This window comes from Schistocerca piceifrons, chromosome 8 (genome assembly GCF_021461385.2).
Source record: "Schistocerca piceifrons isolate TAMUIC-IGC-003096 chromosome 8, iqSchPice1.1, whole genome shotgun sequence".
NCBI classification, from domain to species: Eukaryota; Metazoa; Arthropoda; class Insecta; order Orthoptera; family Acrididae; genus Schistocerca; species Schistocerca piceifrons.
This window is the reverse complement of record NC_060145.1, coordinates 53,536,193-53,553,984: the sequence shown is the minus strand read 5'-3', so window position 1 is coordinate 53,553,984 and position 17,792 is coordinate 53,536,193. Positions and strand designations below refer to the sequence as shown.

At 40.5% G+C, this 17,792-nt stretch overlaps 1 protein-coding gene across 4 annotated transcripts in view; it reads right to left on the bottom strand.

The window, feature by feature from the left end:
* Positions 1 to 914: 914 nt before the first annotated feature.
* Positions 915 to 17,792, bottom strand: part of LOC124711639 (protein angel homolog 2) — a 167,728-nt gene continuing 150,850 nt past the window's right edge. For all 4 annotated transcript variants that reach the window (XM_047241826.1, XM_047241827.1, XM_047241825.1 and 1 more), the window contains one exon: positions 915 to 1,118. In XM_047241826.1, coding sequence (XP_047097782.1) covers positions 962 to 1,118 — 157 coding nt within the window. In that variant the 3' untranslated portion in view covers positions 915 to 961. The remainder of the gene's footprint in view (positions 1,119 to 17,792) is intronic.

Below are 17,792 nucleotides of genomic sequence, written 5' to 3'. Positions count from 1 at the left end.
GGCACATACTCAGTGCACACAAGCAAATTACTTTAAATTCATAAAGAAAATGTGGGAAATAGAGAGCCACCATGGAAAAAGTACATTCACAGGAAAAAATTCCCACAAGAGAATTACGCACATAAGATACCCATGTATAAAACAAATGAGAATTACCTCCAAATGTTACACTGTGGTAATTCTCCTTGTTAATACAATTACAACATTACATCCACTCATCTAAATCTCATTAGGTAAAATCAAAGCCACAATGTCCGAATATCACTAGCTTTCGACACCAACGGTAGTGGGCAACAAATGCTGTTCGGACATTATTCTATTCCCACAAAGTCATTTAAGAAAAGTTGTCCTTTGGTGTAAATATCTTCTTTTAAACATCTGTGCAAGCTGATTAAAACTAAAATAGTATAGAGTAACAAAAATTTAGTGTGACAATGATATTTTTTTTCATGATATATGCACTAATCAAAACTCAAGATACTGATGTTTACTGGCACAGTCTGCCTCTTCCTGAGACAATAAAACAAAGAAACAATACGAAAGAGGGTGCAAAGAAGACAAATTCCACAGATTTTTTATTTTGTAAGTGCTTAACTTAGACATATCTGTAATAAAATACACAGTGTTTCTTTTACAGCTACATTCATGTTTCTTATTTCACATCTTACTGTTACTTAGAACACTCAACTTGATACATAACCATGATGTCACTCTGTTCTTTACATTAATGTTTACAAATATGCTGTACCTAATAACAAACACATGAGAGATGTATGCATGAAAGTTCTGAATTAATCTCTTCCATCAACCACATCTTCACTTTTAGATTAACAAAAATGCTGCTATAATTCCTACACAGATATGTGTGTGTGTGTGTGTGTGTGTGTGTGTGTGTGTGTGTGTGTGTGTGTGTGTGTCACAAGAATTACCTTCACAGCTCTCTGGCAATATTTGATAATCATCATGGAACAAGAATGAAATGTACCATCAATGGATAATGATCGGATGGATGTTCATCATTTGGAATTGGACCAACAGTTTTTGCTTCACCACGTGTAAACAGTTTGTACCTTGCTGTCATCTTCAGATTGCCTTCAGTTTTTAAACCATGAGGAACACTGTAACACAGATATTTCATATATTTACATCATTTCATTCATAACTGTTTAAAATTGTAATTAAATAATCTCAATCCATGTTTGAATAAAGTAAGCACCAGCACTGCACCAAACAAATTTGCTACGTAAAGAAAATTTGTATGAATAAAAACAGACAAAAAAGTGGCAGCTGTAAGACAGAAAGAGTGTGTGTCTGCGATACGAAAATCTATGAACACTAAATCTTGAGACAGCAAGAACAGTAGACATCTTCTCCAGAACCTGCATGCAGTGGGCATTTCATACAGAATTTATAAAGATAGTAAGAAAATTGTGCACAGTTCTTAGAGACTAAAAAAGAAGCTGACATCAAAATAGGAGATAGTAATACAGTTGTTAACACAGAAATGAAGCGCAGACGCTTAATTTTTGAAAAGCAGTAAGGATGCTTGCCTTCTGACTTCTCATGTGACAGTACTATAATTTCACTTATTCATGCAGCCAACACACAATTTTCTTGAGAGGCTTGAATGTTTGATATTTCTTGTCATAATATTATTTCTAGCCCCCCCCCCCCCCCCCTTCGCCCTGCACTTCTCCTCCCGTAAGTTACCATGAGAATGAATGACCATTAACCAAAAGCCCAGCCTGCACATTACGTTCATTTTATTTCAGCCAAATATTTTGAGGGCTAAAAATTTGTTTACAAGGTGGTATCAAAGAGAAAAACATAGTAAAACTAGCTTCCAACTCAAGACCTTTTCTCATTGGAAAATGACTGGAGAAAAGATACAATTCTGGGATGAAGCATAAAGACAGCCAGGGTCTCTGGTCAAAAAAGACACAGTAGGACTGGAATAAGAAGGAAATCAATAAACGAAATGGTTTCCAAGCTTGAAGTTCGTAATGGCAGCAAAGGCAGATAACAAGTGTATGATAAGAAACAGGGAGTCCAAAAACTGAAGGGCATGAGATAGAAGTGAGAAGAAAAAAAGGAGGCAAAAGCAAAGCAGTAACGTTCAGCAAATAAGAGACAAGGAAACCTAACAATGTAAAAGAATGATTAAAAAGAGAGACAAATAATTGTAAAATGGTGGCAGAAATAAGGAGGACAGAAGATGAGGAATGATAAACAAGTGAGGGTCAATAAGAGCTAGTTCACATGTGGGGAGTTGTGCGACCCAAGATAATTCTCTAGGATAAGCTTTCGCTTCCACAGATCTAATAAAATGAAGTTAGGAGGAAGAATCTAACTCACTCACCTGTAAAAACATAAAAGGGCATATACATTGTATTTCAAAAGTGACATGTTATTTTATTACAATTTGCATTTATTTATCCTCATTGATAGTTTAGTGGCCCTATTATATCCAAGACCTCTTTGATGAAATATGTTTGCCGAGTTACAGGGCTGTAGCAAGCAATAAGAGGACTGCCATTACGATGAGTTTCATGATAACACAAATACAAGGCCATCACCCATGTGGCATGGAACTGGTTTGAAGTGTACAAAGAGTCTAGCTAGGATGCTGCACAGTTATAGCCAGCATGAAAAATAGCTCTGGATAGCATGAGTAGGATACTACGCAGAGTGGACTATTTTGGGGTCAGACTTGAAAGAATCTTATTCTTGGTGGAAAAGTGGCCATCTTTTAGACGCCAGTACAGTACTGTGTAGTGTTTGAAGATTGGCTTCACAGGTTTCTTAACTGTTTTTGTAAGCTCTGTTTGTGGACAACTGCAGTTGGCGAGAAATTTAAGCTGTTGGGTATGGAAAGTAAAATGTCAAAGTCAACAGTGTCAATGGCTTTGCTGAAGTCTAAGTGGCACATGACTGTCACCTCTTGTGCATCCATGGCAAGCTTCAGGTCATCTGTTAACTTCATGAAGGATACAGGGTACTTATAAATGGTGGAAAAATTAAATTTATGACTTTATTAAATTCTATAGTCTTTCCTGATTACACTATATACATTATAGTTCCAAATGAAAAATGACCTATATATACCAAATTTGAAAGTTACGGTCACGTATGCCACCACGCCCCATTTATTTCTGTTACAGAAACCAGTTTTTTTTTAAAAGAACTGTGGACTTTCTGTTTCCAGCAATTATACGTATGATACGTAGTATATGTTGATAACAGTGCAGGTTTCTAGTGTCTGTAAATGATTATCTTTGCTAGTATTTACTTTTGTTTCGCTGAAGAAGTTCGTTCACGTGTTACTGAAAGTTTGTTGCCCAAGAGCTAATTTATTTGTGGAAGTACATATCCTTTAGTGTGCAATAAATACGAACTGTGCCACGCATCAAGAAATTCAATAAAAGGAAATTCCATGGTAGCCAGTTCACAAACAAAGCAACCCACACTGCTGAAAGTAACCAATGTATCAGTTAGTCAGGGAAGAAACTTATACATGGCACGCCTCCTGGTGATTCAAATTTTTGTGTTAACAATGACGCTGTTTGTAGTGCATTTGTTGTTGTTGATGTGGGCATCTTACCTTCTTTTATAAAGGAAGTGGTGAAATGTAAACAACGTGATGGTGTAGGCTGTGCGGAAATAACTGAACTACAAATTAGCAGAAAGGGTTTAGTGTGAAAATTAGTTGTTCTGTGTAGATCCTGCAATAAATCTACCTCAAAAATGACTTCGAACATTGTGCATAGTTCATGTGATGTGAATTTGAAGTTAGTGTGCATGCAATGTGTGCAATAGGAAAAGGAAAAAAGGCTGCTCAAACATTTTCTGGTTTGATCGACCTTCCTCCTCATCCCAGTAGGTTCAGCAAGTATATAAAAATACTTTTAGGTGCCTCGACGGTTGTGTCTAAAGCAACTACGAAATGTGCAGTAGAAGAAACTGTAAATATTAGTGGAACCAGGGACATTGCTGTTGCACTTGATGGGACATGGCAACTTTGAGGACATCGTTCTTTGACTGGTGGTGTAAGTCTACTTCTCTGGAGAATGGGAAAGTTGTTGATGTTGAGTGCTTATCTAAGTACTGCCACACCTGCCATGGCAACACTGAAGGACATATTGAACATCACTGTTCTAAGAATTATGATCATTACAGTGGAGGTATGCAGTGTGATGGAGCGCTAAAAATATTTCAGAGGTCGTTGCCTGTTTATAATGTTAGACATACGAAGTACCTAGGTGATGGGGACTCTGAAGCTTTCAAAAAAATCAATGAGTTCCATGTTTATGGTGATACCTTGGTAGCAAAACTGGAGTTTTGTGGACATGTCCAAAAGAGGGTGGATGCTGGATTGAGGAAGCTACGAAGAGAAATGAAAGGAAAGTTGCTATCTGATGGAAAATCTCTGTCTGGCCGAGGCAGATTGACAGAAACTGAAATAGACCTTCAGAGTTATTATGGACTGGCCATTAGATGAAATGCACCTCTGAATGATGTTACAGCAATGAGAAAAGCTGTAAGGGCCACCTACTTTCATAAGTTGTCCACGGATGACCACCCTGTTCATGGACTTTGTTTGCCCTAGCAGATTCTTGGTGTGGTTACCAAAAAGCAAAAGAAAGTGGTCAAATATACCATCATAAGCATTCTCTTCCTGAGCCTGTTATGAATGAAACAAAACCAATTTTTAGAGATCTGAGTGACGCTGTTTTGCTTGTTAAATGTCTTCATGGGGGCACTCAGAATACAAATGGAAGTTTCAACCATTGCATATGGGAAATATTACCCAAGGACTAAATACATTAAAAGTTGGTTTACTAGATGCACTGATATGTTTCAATGATTGAGGGATAGGAAGGTTGGAAGTGCTGAGAAATTTAAGCATAAAAAGTGCCTCTAATATGGAATATCAATTGCTTGTGTGTGACAGGCAACAGGTGCATGAAGCCAAAAGATTCGCTCTTCAAGTTACCAAAGAAGCAAGAAGTGATAAAAGGAATGCCAAGAGGAAGATTGTAGATGAAGAAATGCTTTAGGAATGTTTTGAGGCATAGTTTAATTGGACTCATATCTTCAGTCACAATTTCCCGCAAGTTGTGTTTTTCAGAATTCAGGAACAAATATTTCCTAAAGTTTATAAAGCATTGCTCTATTTTTTTTGTGTAACTTGCAATAGTCCATACTTACGTAGTAGACCTAAGCTTTATGGCAGAATCAACTAAAATTACAGAAAAAATAACATTTTTGTTGGGAAAAAATTATAAAATTAAAATGTAAGAGGTGATATTTTTTAATCCCTGTACTACATATAATAGGTGGAATTAAATAAATCTAGTACCTCAGTCATCATGTCACGCATATCTGGTAAAATTTTTGGTCTCCTTCACAAGTATAACATTGGATTAAACAGTACCTCAATTTGAGAAAGCATTTTGGAAAAAAACTGCATCAATTTCTTTGTAATTTTTTAATAACCCTAAGCAGGTTCTATAATATTCAAAATACTTTTAATTTGTTTAGAAAGTGCGCTGCATTACACAATATCAACAAACATCTGTAAAACAAATACATTATAAACAGTGCCTGGAAGGAATAGGTATTGATTTTTACATAATATTGAACCAGAAAAGTACCCTGTATCCCTAGAAGTTGTGCTCTGATGTTTACAGAAATCCGATTGGTATACGTTTTGTAGGCTGTACAGTGGAGGAAGTTGTTTAGATGTGTAAGCAGAAGTGAAACTAATGATAATAATAATAATAATAATAATAATAATAATATCTGTTAGGTACTGGTCATAAAGACACAATTAATCTGATAAAAATAGTATTACATTGTGGCAGTGCACAGTTTTCTTCTCTTGTGGAAGTGACATCTTTCAACTTTATTAGCAAACAAATGAAAGAATGAATTACCTTTCTGCATTGCACATTAATGGGAAAGGACTGATTTAAATGCAATAAATCACCTCACTGGCAAAGAAGAAAGTTAGACGAGTTATGAAAAAATTTTCTTTTTGTGTGGCTGATAAAAAAACAATACATGAAAATGTACAGAAACATCAATTCATTTTCCCCCCCTTTACTTGATTGTGACTTATTACACACTGGCCTGCAGTTGAGCCAAAATATGTGAAATAATAGTCTGGTCTCACAATGTTATCGAATGTATGTAGCAATATGAGAGCCATCCAGTAAGTGAAGAACGTTCACCATATCAAGATATTCTTTAATACTACTACTACTACTACTACTACTACTAATAATAATAATACAGGAACTCAATATATAGGTTTTGGCATATACTTTGTCTACTTTTCCATATAGTCACCTTTCACATTAGGGGACTTGTAGGATGTTGGTCCCAGTTTGTGTATATCCTCAGCATACCATGTGCCAGCCCGTCTATTCAACTAGGTCACGACAGCATCCTTCACATCTTCATTACTTGCAAAGTGTTTACTAACAAGGTGATTTTCAGTTTTGGAAACAAGAGAATGTCCAACAGTGTCATGTCCAGATTGTAGGGCGGATGCTCTATGATGTCCCACTGGAATTTCTCACACAGCAAGGTTTGTGTCTGCCGGACAGTATACGGATATGTATTTTCATGGAAAAAGAACAACTCCACACGAGAGCTTGCCTCTTCGGTGATACTGGATAGCCCAATGAAGGCGTTTAAAGGTAGCACAGTACGTGTCACTATTGATTGTTGTGTTATGGCGCATGATATCGACTTGTAGGACCCCTTCATTGTCCCACAATACAGAAATCTTGCGTGGCTCCTGAGACGATTGTAGATGATCTCTCTCCATAAACAGTCAGTTCAATGTGGGGTTGTTATGAGAAACCTGTCTTTTGCCTCCTGTAACAATCTGATCAATCGATTTGTTGCCATTCCTTTTGTATCACTTCGACAATGCTAATGCCGCACCCATTCCTGCAGCTTTCTGGTGTCGGTGAACATGCATGACACTCATCATGCACAGATTTTGTTGTACCCTAAGTGCAGGGTGATAATTTCACCCACAATTGAATGAGACACTTCCTGACATTGTTCATGCATCTCACTAATTATGAATCACTCATTCTCGTGAATGATGCAATCCACATTTTGTTTCAGTGAACCTACAATCATGAGAGTCACCCTGATCTGTCTTCATTATGAACATTTGTTCTCCCAGTCTTAAATCCTGCAGAGAATGAACAACATTTAAGACTTGGTATGATTCGCAATCAGCACAGCTATGGGCACAGTGATCTCTGCACTTACCACATGACAAGGTCAGACTTACAATTGCGTGTGACAACCGTCCGCATTAGCACCAAATGCCTGAACCAATGAGCAGCTGAAACAAGACGTGCACAGACCACATGCAAACAAACATTCTTTACTTTCTGGATGGCCCTCATACAAACATGGTTGCTTCAGTGAAGGAAAAGGAGGAGCCAATGAAATAACACAGCTTTATCAAAATAAGTGTTAGTACTATCATTATTAATTTTTGTTCTCTTTTCAATTTGACTGTCACTGAGTACAATGTAAGGGGGCCACTCTTTAACTCTGCAGTTGGTTGTCCTGACAATGAGATACAGAACATTAAATTTATGCATAGGCAGTCAGTTTCTCAAGGAGCTCATGAGTCGAAAAAAAAGGGAGGGAGACTGGCAGGAATTTGGTACTTAAAAGAAATGGCTGAAAATTAGGTAAGGATAAGACAGAGATGGAAAATAACCTACCTGCCCGATTAAGGTATCTAACATTCCATGATCCGATCCATAGAATACCAGTTTTATTTCTACTGATGATGACATCCTCCTGAGTAGTCCCCACCCAGAGATCTGAATGGGAGACTATTTTACCTCTCGAATATTTAAAACAAGATGACATCATCATCATCTAACTTTACAGTAGAGCTGAATGTCTTCAGGAAGAATTACCTGGTGATTCCTGAAGAGGGGCAGCAGTCTTTTAAGTAGTTGCAGGGGCAACAGTCTAGATGATTGACTGATCCAGCAGGGTAACAGCAACCAAAACAGCCTTGCTGTGCTGGGAATGCAAATGGCTGAAAGCAGGGGGAAACTACAGCCGTATTTTTTCCCAACAACATGCAGCTCTACTGTATAGCTGAAAGATGATGGCATCATCTTGGGTAAAATATTCCAGATTGATAGAAAGTGCAAAATTGCTAAGCAGGAATGACCAGATGAGAAATGTAAGGATTTAGAAGCATATTTCACAAGGGAAATATAGATACTGCCTACAGGTAAATTAAAAAAGTCTTTGGGGAAGAGAGACACAGCTGTATGAATATCACAAGCTCAGATAGTAAACCTGTCCTAAACTAAGAAGGGAAAGCTGAAAGGTGGAAGGAGTACAGAGAGGGCCTATATAAGGGAGATAAACTTGGAAGAAAAATTGTAGAAGGGGAAGTGGACATGATAAAGATGAGATAAGAGATACAATACTGTGAGAAGAATTTGACAAAGCTGTGAAAGATCTAAGTTGAAACAAGGCCCCAGGAGTACACAACACTCCGTTAGAACCACTGACAGAATCGGGAGAGTAAGCCAAGACACAACTCTTCCATTTGGTGCGTATTATGTAAGAGGCAGGCAGAATACCCTCAGACTTCAAGAAGAATGTGGTAATTCCAACTCCAAAGAAAGCAATTGCTGAAAGGTGTGAAAATTACTGAAATATCAGTTTAATAAGTCATGGCTGCAAGATGCTAACATGAATTCTTTACACAAGAATGGAAAAACTGGTAGAGATCATGGGCGAGATCAGTTTGGATTCTGGAGAAATGTAGGAAGACAAGAGGCAATAATGGCACTATGACTTAAATCAGAAGATAGGTTAAGGAAAGACAAAACAATGTTGCTAGCATTTGTAGACTTGAGAAAGCTTTTGACAATGTTGACTGGAATAATCTCTTTCAAATTCTGAAGGTGGCAGGGGTAAAATACAGGGAGAGAAAGGCTATTTACAACTTGTACAGAAACCAAATGGCAGTAACAAGAGTTTAAAGAGCTGAAGGGGCCGCAGTGGTTGAGACGAGAGTGAGAAAGGGTTGTAGCCTATCCCCAATGTTCTTCAATCTGTATACTGAACAAGCCGTAAAGGAAACCAAAGAAAAATTTGGAATAGGAATCATAGTTCAGGGAAAAAGAAATAAAAACTTAGAGGTTTGCTAATGACCTGGAAGAGCAGTTGAATGGAACGGACAGTGTTTTGAAAAGATGGTATGATGGACATCAACAAAAGTGAAACAAGGATAATGGAAAGTAGTCGAATTAAACTAAGTGATGCTAAGGGCATTAGAATAGGGAACGAGAGACTAGAAGTTTTGTATGAGTTTTGCTATTTGTGCAGCAAAATAACTGATTACAGCTGAAGTAAACATGATATAAAATGTAGACTAGCGATGGCAAGAGAAGCATTTCTGAAGAAGAGAAATTAGTTAACATCAAATATTGATTTCAGGGTTAGGTAGTCTTCTGAAGGTATTTCTCTGGAGTGCAGCCATTTATGGAAGTGAAACACGGACAAACAGTTTAGATAAAAAGATAATTGAAGCTTTCACAATGTGGTGCTACAGAAGAATGCTGAAGATTAGATGGGCTGATCACATAACTAATGAGGAAGTACTGAATAAAATTGGGGAAACACGAGATTTTTGGCTCAACTTGACCAAAAGAAGTGACTAATTGATAGGACTTATTCTGAGACATTACAGGATCACCAACTTAGTACCTGAGGGAAGTGTGAGGGGTACAAATCATAGAGGGAGACAAGAGATGAATACAGTAAACAGATTCAGAAATATATAGGTTGCAGTAGTTAGCTTGGAGAGCTGCATCAAACCAGTCTTCAGACTGAAGACCTTATCAACAACACGGACCTTAACAGACATGCCTGAAATAGTGATATCCTCTGGCAGAAGCACTTTCAGTGACAGTTTTTAAGTCAGTCAAAGTAAGACAATTATGTTAGTTCGATGATATAATTGTTTTTTTGGAATAGGTTTACTGTGAGTATCTGATATCTTTGTGTTGGGTTTAGGAAATTTCTACTGTTTCAAATTTCTGTTAAGACTTCTCAAATGTATATCCCTCTGACGTCGCCAACTTTGCAGTTGTAGCAAACTCAGCACACTATTGCCAGGTTACATTCTTTTATAGATAACACATCTCAGAATATTCTTCTTTTGCTTCAGATATATTGTTTTACTATGAGTGGAAACCATGGGAGTTGTGGAGCTGTAGCAAATTGTTTCACCTGTGGGGAATGTATGGAGAGAACTCTGGGCTGATCACTGGGGGGGCCCCTCTTGGAACTTAAAAATATGCAGCAGGAATAGAGTAAGAAAGGAGCAGAAAAGAAGATCTGTGCCCTTCATGCAGGTTTGGAAGAAGCCAGGAGAGAGACAGTGAGGACGAAGGAAGGCGGTGGTGTTGGGGGTGGCTGAGAACTGGCGGTCTGTAGGAAGGCTAGCTGGAGGATGTGGTCTGACGGATCTGTTGTGTCAAACATAAAGGCCAATTCTCAGTGGCTATCATATTACAGCAAATCAATACATTTCGCAATGCATTTCAAATGGTTACATTGACACTTGTCATCATGTCACACCAAAGCACCATCAACGTTTCTCAGGAACACAGTTTTGATGTCTGATGTCATTGTCCATTGTTGATCACATGACGCCCAAGCTCATTTCTTCTCAATACACAACCATGCTCTCAGCCACAAACATTGTGCTTTTGTCAGACTTCGGCTGACATCAGTTGTTATTCTACATCTTTCTTACTTGTTAGCGATTAATGACAGTTGCAAGTTGAGCTCATGTGACTTGAACTGAGATGACATGATGTGGTGTGGTGTGGTGTGAAGGACAGTGTAAAACAGTGATGTGACGGTGCCATGAAGTGACGGTACACAATGTGATGGAGCCATGATGGCCAGTGTGAATTGGCGTTAAAAATTTTCAGGTGCCAGAGTTGAGGGGAGAGGAACCTTGAGTAGGAAACATGCAACAGACTATGCACACCAGTAGAAAGGCTAAGAGTAACACTAATGTCATGCAGAAGAGAGTACAGATGTCAGATAGCAGTCCTGGCAAACATGTAGACCTTAGTTACAGGAGAAGTTTGATTAGTATCACATCACCAGCATTTTTAAGCTCAGTGTTTTTCTGAATGAAGCAATTTGCGGGTTTAAGGCCTATGTGTAATGATTTCATGAAAGGTGATCAGATAGTGATGATGGGGCAGGGAACAGATGGGGTAGGGCAAGGTGTACAGCATATGTGGTGCCCCCATGGAAGATAGCTGCCCTAACTGGTAACATAAATATGAGCATGGGTGTCCTATTCCAGTGGCATGATCAGCCGTCTTTACAGTTCTGTAAGACGATTCCATTTGGAGTTGGGGATGGTACTGACTGACTGGGCGCGCATTGTGCTAGTGTCGGTGGGATTTATCAGGAGATGCGAACTAGACAAACATGGCCTGCTCCTCAACAGGACTGGAAAAGGAGATTGGTGGAGTTAATTATTAATAAAGCAGCTGGGTGTGAGGCCACACAATGTCAAATACCTACTGTTATGGGTAGGAAGACTATGCATTTTTTGGGATATATCATGACAAAAGGATCCCCTCCCTTAAAAGTGCAGCAACCAGTTAAGAGATTTCTAAAATGTACACATGACAGATAGAATTCACCACACTGGTGTGCACAAACACCACAGAAATTTTCTCAGCATTATCTAAGCAGTCTAATAAAAACAAAGAACGCCAGATTGAAGTTGAATTCCAGTCTTTGAGCAGCATGGTGGTATGCACTACAGTGCCTTGGTGTAGGCCTTGATAACAGGGTTTCCAGCGATTTTTTTTTTTTTTTTTTAAGTACCAGGATCTGACAACAGAATTAGATGTAACATGTAATTTTAACAAAAAACACAGGAAAATTACACAGTTCATGTCACCAACACATATGTTTGACATCAACCGCAATAACTATTCAGACAGACAGATCGTAGCTGCACTAGTTTTGGACGGTACATAAAGCAAGTTGGGGGCACAGAAAACAGTGCAGTCATTGTTGTAATGCAGAACTGGAGCGATTTATCTGATGTCCAGAAGGGCATGATCATTGGCTTTCAAGCCAAGAGTGGAAGCACTTCCGATACGGCTAAGTTTGTAGACTACTCCCTTGCTGCTGCCGTGGTTAAAGAATACCCATGCATGGCAAAATGGCGCTGTCCAAACTGGAGTTGAGGTGACAGTGGTGCACGAAAGGCCATAGATGACATGGCTGAATGATGGCTGTGGAAACGTGTAAGGGCGAACAGACATGCGACTGTTGAGCAACTGACCTCTTAGATGAACCATGGGCCTACCAACAGTGTCTCCTCAACAATCACTCAGCGGATGTTGCTGTGTATGGGCCTCTGCAGCAGAACCCTATTTCATACAACTATGCATACTGCTGTTCACTGGTGACGAAGGCTGGAATTTGCATGCCATTACAGCAATTGGATGTCAACTGTGTGGTGACACACGGCCTTTTTAGATGAATCTAGTTTTATGCTCCAATGGATATGTGGCTGTTGCTGGGTACAGGGTGAGCGAGTGTTATCGAATGTCAGAATGCTTTTGTTGCTCTTCTTGGGTCATCTCATCGTTATAGAGGGCACAATGGATCAACACAAGTGTGTGTCTATTCTTGGAGACCATATTCAGGCTTTTGACAGGTGGTCCATTAATGTGACTGGACAGTGCAGAATGAGACTAGGTCACAAAGAAAGTAAAACAGTTGTTGGAGCACACATATATAAAACAAAGAACACTGTCTATCTTTGTAAAAAAAATTACACTGTTTACATAGAGATTTCAGAATAAAATCTGACGACCATTTGAACAAAACTATTATGGAAGAAACAGTAATAGACTTGACATCTTGGGTTGTCGGGTGTTCTGCCGGATATCAGCGTCGTACTTGCACGATATTTCGGTCACGTAGCTCGTAACCTTCATGAGGTGCGACCTGAGACTGCTCCTCGAGTGGACCTGGTCCAGTATTTATGCCTATGGCCTTCCCCCTCCACCAACGGCTGCAGGCGCTTCCTCTGTGGTCCGCGCCCATTCCCTGCGACCTGCTGGAGCGTTGCTGCTCCGTTTTCCGTCCGCTGCGGTTCTAGGTGTTCCCTCTGCGGTCCGCACCCACCAACCCCGCTCCTGGGGGTTTCATCTACGGTCTGGGGTACCAAGCGTTCCCCCTGCGGTCCGCGCCCGCTCACAACGACCTGTTGGAGCGTTGCCGCTCCGTTTTTCATCCACCGCGGCTCTGGATGTTCCCTCTGCGATCCGCACCCACCAGTCCCACTTCTGGGTGTTCCATCTTCGGTCTGGTGCTCCTGGCAGTCCGTCAGGGGCTCGTTTTCCATCTCCATGTCTCTGGTTCTTCTGTTTGTGCAGTGTTGCAGCTGGCCCCGTTGCTCCTTTAACAATTCCAGAGCCGGATCCCAGGCTCTGCTTAGCTGGTACCCTGTGTCACGGTTCATAAGATTGTCAGCCATTTTAATTTCTATCGATTCTCTTATAACACTGTCCCAAAATCTGGGTGTTTGTGCTAGAATCCTGGTATCCTCATACTTCATGGCATGATCTAGTTCTAGACAGTGTTCAGCAATGGCTGACTTAGTCACCTGTCTTAATCTAGTGTGCCTCTGATGTTCTTTGCACCTGATCTCCACAGTTCTTGTCGTCTGGCCAATGTAGGACCTGCCACATTGACAAGGTATATTGTAAATCCCTGGTTTTCGTAACCCCAGGTCGTCTTTGACACTCCCCAGCAGTCCTCCAATCTTGTAGCATGGACAGAAAACACACTTGATATTGTGTTTACGGAGGATCCTACTGATTCTGGCAGAAATAGAGCCAGCATAGGGCAGATATGCCACCATCTTTGTTTCATCTTGGTCTTCTTCAGGAACCTGTGTTATGGTGGCTGGTTGGAGTGCCCTCTCAATTTGTCTGTCCGTGTATCCATTCTTGGAGAAAACTGTTTTGAGACGTTCTATCTCTATAGGTAGATTCTCTTGGTCTGACAGGGCATGTGCTCTGTGGACCAAAGTCTTCAGAACCCAATTCTTCTGTGCAGGGTGGTGACAGCTGCTGGCCTGCAGATATAAATCAGTGTGTGTTGGTTTTCGGTACACACTGTGGCCAATTGATCCATCTGCTTTCCTCTGGACTAGTACATCCAGAAATGGCAGCTGGCCCTTCTTCTCCAGTTCCATGGTGAACTTGATATTAGGGTGGCATGAGTTAAGATGTTCAAGAAACTCATTGAGCCTGTCCATCCCATGTGGCCAGATCACGAAGGTGTCATCCACATACCTAAAGAAGCATGTGGGTTTAAATGTGGCTGTCTCCAACGCCCTCTCCTCAAAACTCTCCATAAACATGTTGGCAACCACAGGGGACAGTGGGCTGCCCATAGCTACACCTTCAGTTTGCTTGTAATATTGGTTTCGGTACAGGAAATACGTGGATGTCAGTGTATGACTGAACAGGTCCAACAGAGCACCGTCAAATTTCTCTGTAATCAGTTCTAGTGAGTCCTTCAGTGGGACCCTGGTGAACAGCGATACCACATCAGACGACAAGAACTGTGGAGATCAGGTGCAAAGAACATCAGAGGCACACTAGATTAAGACAGGTGACTAAGTCAGCCATTGCTGAACACTGTCTAGAACTAGATCATGCCATGAAGTATGAGGATACCAGGATTCTAGCACAAACACCCAGATTTTGGGACAGTGTTATAAGAGAATCGATAGAAATTAAAATGGCTGACAATCTTATGAACCGTGACACAGGGTACCAGCTAAGCAGAGTCTGGGATCCGGCTCTGGAATTGTTAAAGGAGCAACGGGGCCAGCTGCAACACTGCACAAACAGAAGAACCAGAGACATGGAGATGGAAAACGAGCCCCTGACGGACTGCCAGGAGCACCAGACCGAAGATGGAACACCCAGAAGTGGGACTGGTGGGTGCGGATCACAGAGGGAACATCCAGAGCCGCGGTGGACGAAAAACGGAGCGGCAACGCTCCAACAGGTTGTTGTGAGCAGGCGCGACCGCAGGGGGAACGCTTGGTACCCCAGACCGTAGATGAAACCCCCAGGAGCGGGGTTGGTGGGCGCGGACCGCAGAGGGAACACCTAGAACCGCAGCGGACGGAAAACGGAGCAGCAACGCTCCAGCAGGTCGCAGGGAATGGGCACGGACCACAGAGGAAGCGCCTGCAGCCGTTGGTGGAGGGGGAAGGCCATAGGCATAAATACTGGACCAGGTCCACTCGAGGAGCAGTCTCAGGTCGCACCTCATGAAGGTTACGAGCTACGTGACCGAAATATCGTGCAAGTACGACGCTGATATCCGGCAGAACATCCGACAACCCAAGATGTCATTAGATTGCCGGGAAAGCCTGAAGAGTTACAGTAATAGACTTGTCTGATATGGGCATTTATTTATTTCTCAAGTAAAGATCTGCTGTGTTATTATATAGCACATTGTACATTGTGTGATTTTACAAGTTATATCATACAAATTCCATTTTATTACTAGTTCATTTTTTTGTTGGAATTTTTTCAAAAGGGAAACATAAAACAATAGACACACGCATATGCACAGTTTTGTTTAAACTTGTTGCTAACTTAGATAATGATAATAAATAAGATACATAATAGGCTGTGATTTATTTTAAATTAAAATTAAAAGTGTATTTGATGGAAGAAACAAGAGACGGAAATTTGATTTAGATATGATGTGACAGTTCTTCTCTTTATACCTTCTGCGTGTATGGTTACGTCTGTACCATATGTTGTCTTGGTAGTGGTAATACTTAATGTATTGATTAGTTCAGTTACAATATTTTTTCAAACTTAAGATAACAGTGGAGATTGAGAGTTGATTTAAAATGTCATAGTCAGCTGCATCAGGTGCGAGGGCTCAGTAAAACTTTGATCTAGACACACCTGATGCAGTGAAAGAAGAAGAAATGTCAGATCTTCAGATACTGTTACATACTATGAAATGGTATAACAAACAGATACATACACAGTTTTCTTTTCAGACTGATTCAATTTAGTATTGTGGAGACTTCGCTTACTTTTGCTATGTTTGTATGTTTATCTTGTCTTCACTTCCTGTGTGTGATATAGCATACGAATTCGTGTCTGTGCTTGTGTCTGTGTTGTTTACTATGTACTGCTGATCAGTCTGATGTAGAGCCTGTCTTATTCTAGTGTACGGTTTCTCCTGTTTGTATGCCGCATGTAGTGCTCACAATACTGTATCTCCAGACATCTTGTCCAAATATATGGACATTAAGTGACATCACAAGCAGGTAGTTTTTAGTGACAGAACTACTACTTCAGCACGAGAAACCTCTCTCACAGTGCTGTATCCTGCAAAAAGTGCACGCAAGTCTGAGTTCGCCGAGTGCAGTGTCATGACACGTGTGTACTTTAATCAGCCACCCACTCTATCTGTGCGGGCCAGCTACTAGAGACCGCCTGTAGGAAGCACGCACATGACATGGTCCCCGCTAATCTGTCTACCGGCAACTTGTGCCTATGTATATGTGGAGCACTCCCATGTCTCACACTCACTATGTTCTTTTTGTTTGTACAGCTCACATCAGTTGTTCTGTGTGTCACTTATGTTGCACCTTATGTACGATTCTTTTATCTTGATACATATGGAGTCACAAGAGGCTTATTTCTATTGTTCAGAGGTTTATGAATAAAGCCATATTTGTGTTACTTGGACCAGTTTCATGTATTACTTGGTTAATACACTCAGCACTCTCCATGAGTTTGTCTTTATAGTTTGTAGTGCTCTTAGCTTTTCTCTACTCATTTTATTCTTCCTCTCAGTTTCATTTGAGGACTTCCGAGCTGTCCTATTCTCTGCTACTGTTCAATTGCATTTCAGAAGTCGTGTGTTACCTGCTGTGTGACAGTTACAGATCAGCAGCCCCAGCGACACCAACCACATTGCCAACACCATGAACGGCTATGGGAAACACTTCAGTCAAATTTCTGACCAGACTTGAGTTGTCAGAGAAACCTTTTGCATGGTTAGCATCACCAGGGAACAGAATGCATGCAACCTTGATAAATCTCTTCTCATTTACAAGTCCAATCTCGCCACTAATGGCCATCATACAGAACTGATTTATGCAAACCCTATCTTCATCAAATTCTTTAAGGATTTCCTTCACTGACATGATCTCTACTATACTCTGGAGTTCATGGGCAATGGCGTCGGCCTAATGACTACCAAAGCAATTTAAGGTAGTTAGCTGTGCTGATGCTATGCCTGTCTCTTCTTATGGTCGGTGTTAATTTCCACTTCTGGGATTGAACATGGTATGCCCTTCATAAGAAAATAATCCAGGGGTGATTTACCCATAATTTTATATACCATACTCTTCAATAATGTAAGGCATTCATTCCAAAATGCCAAGATATCTTTCTTTGATATGTCACATTGACCCAGAGCTTTCTTGGCTTTTACCTGATGTCCACTTTCTGAGGTTACAATTGATTTTGTTATTGTTCAGATGTAGCATGGAGAGCTGTATCAAACGAGTCTCAGCAACATTGTTCAGATATGTTTTGAAGCTGGTCTTGTGGCGAAGCAAGCTGGGATAATTTTAATTCCCCTCTTGTTTCGTCATCTGCCTCCTTAAAATT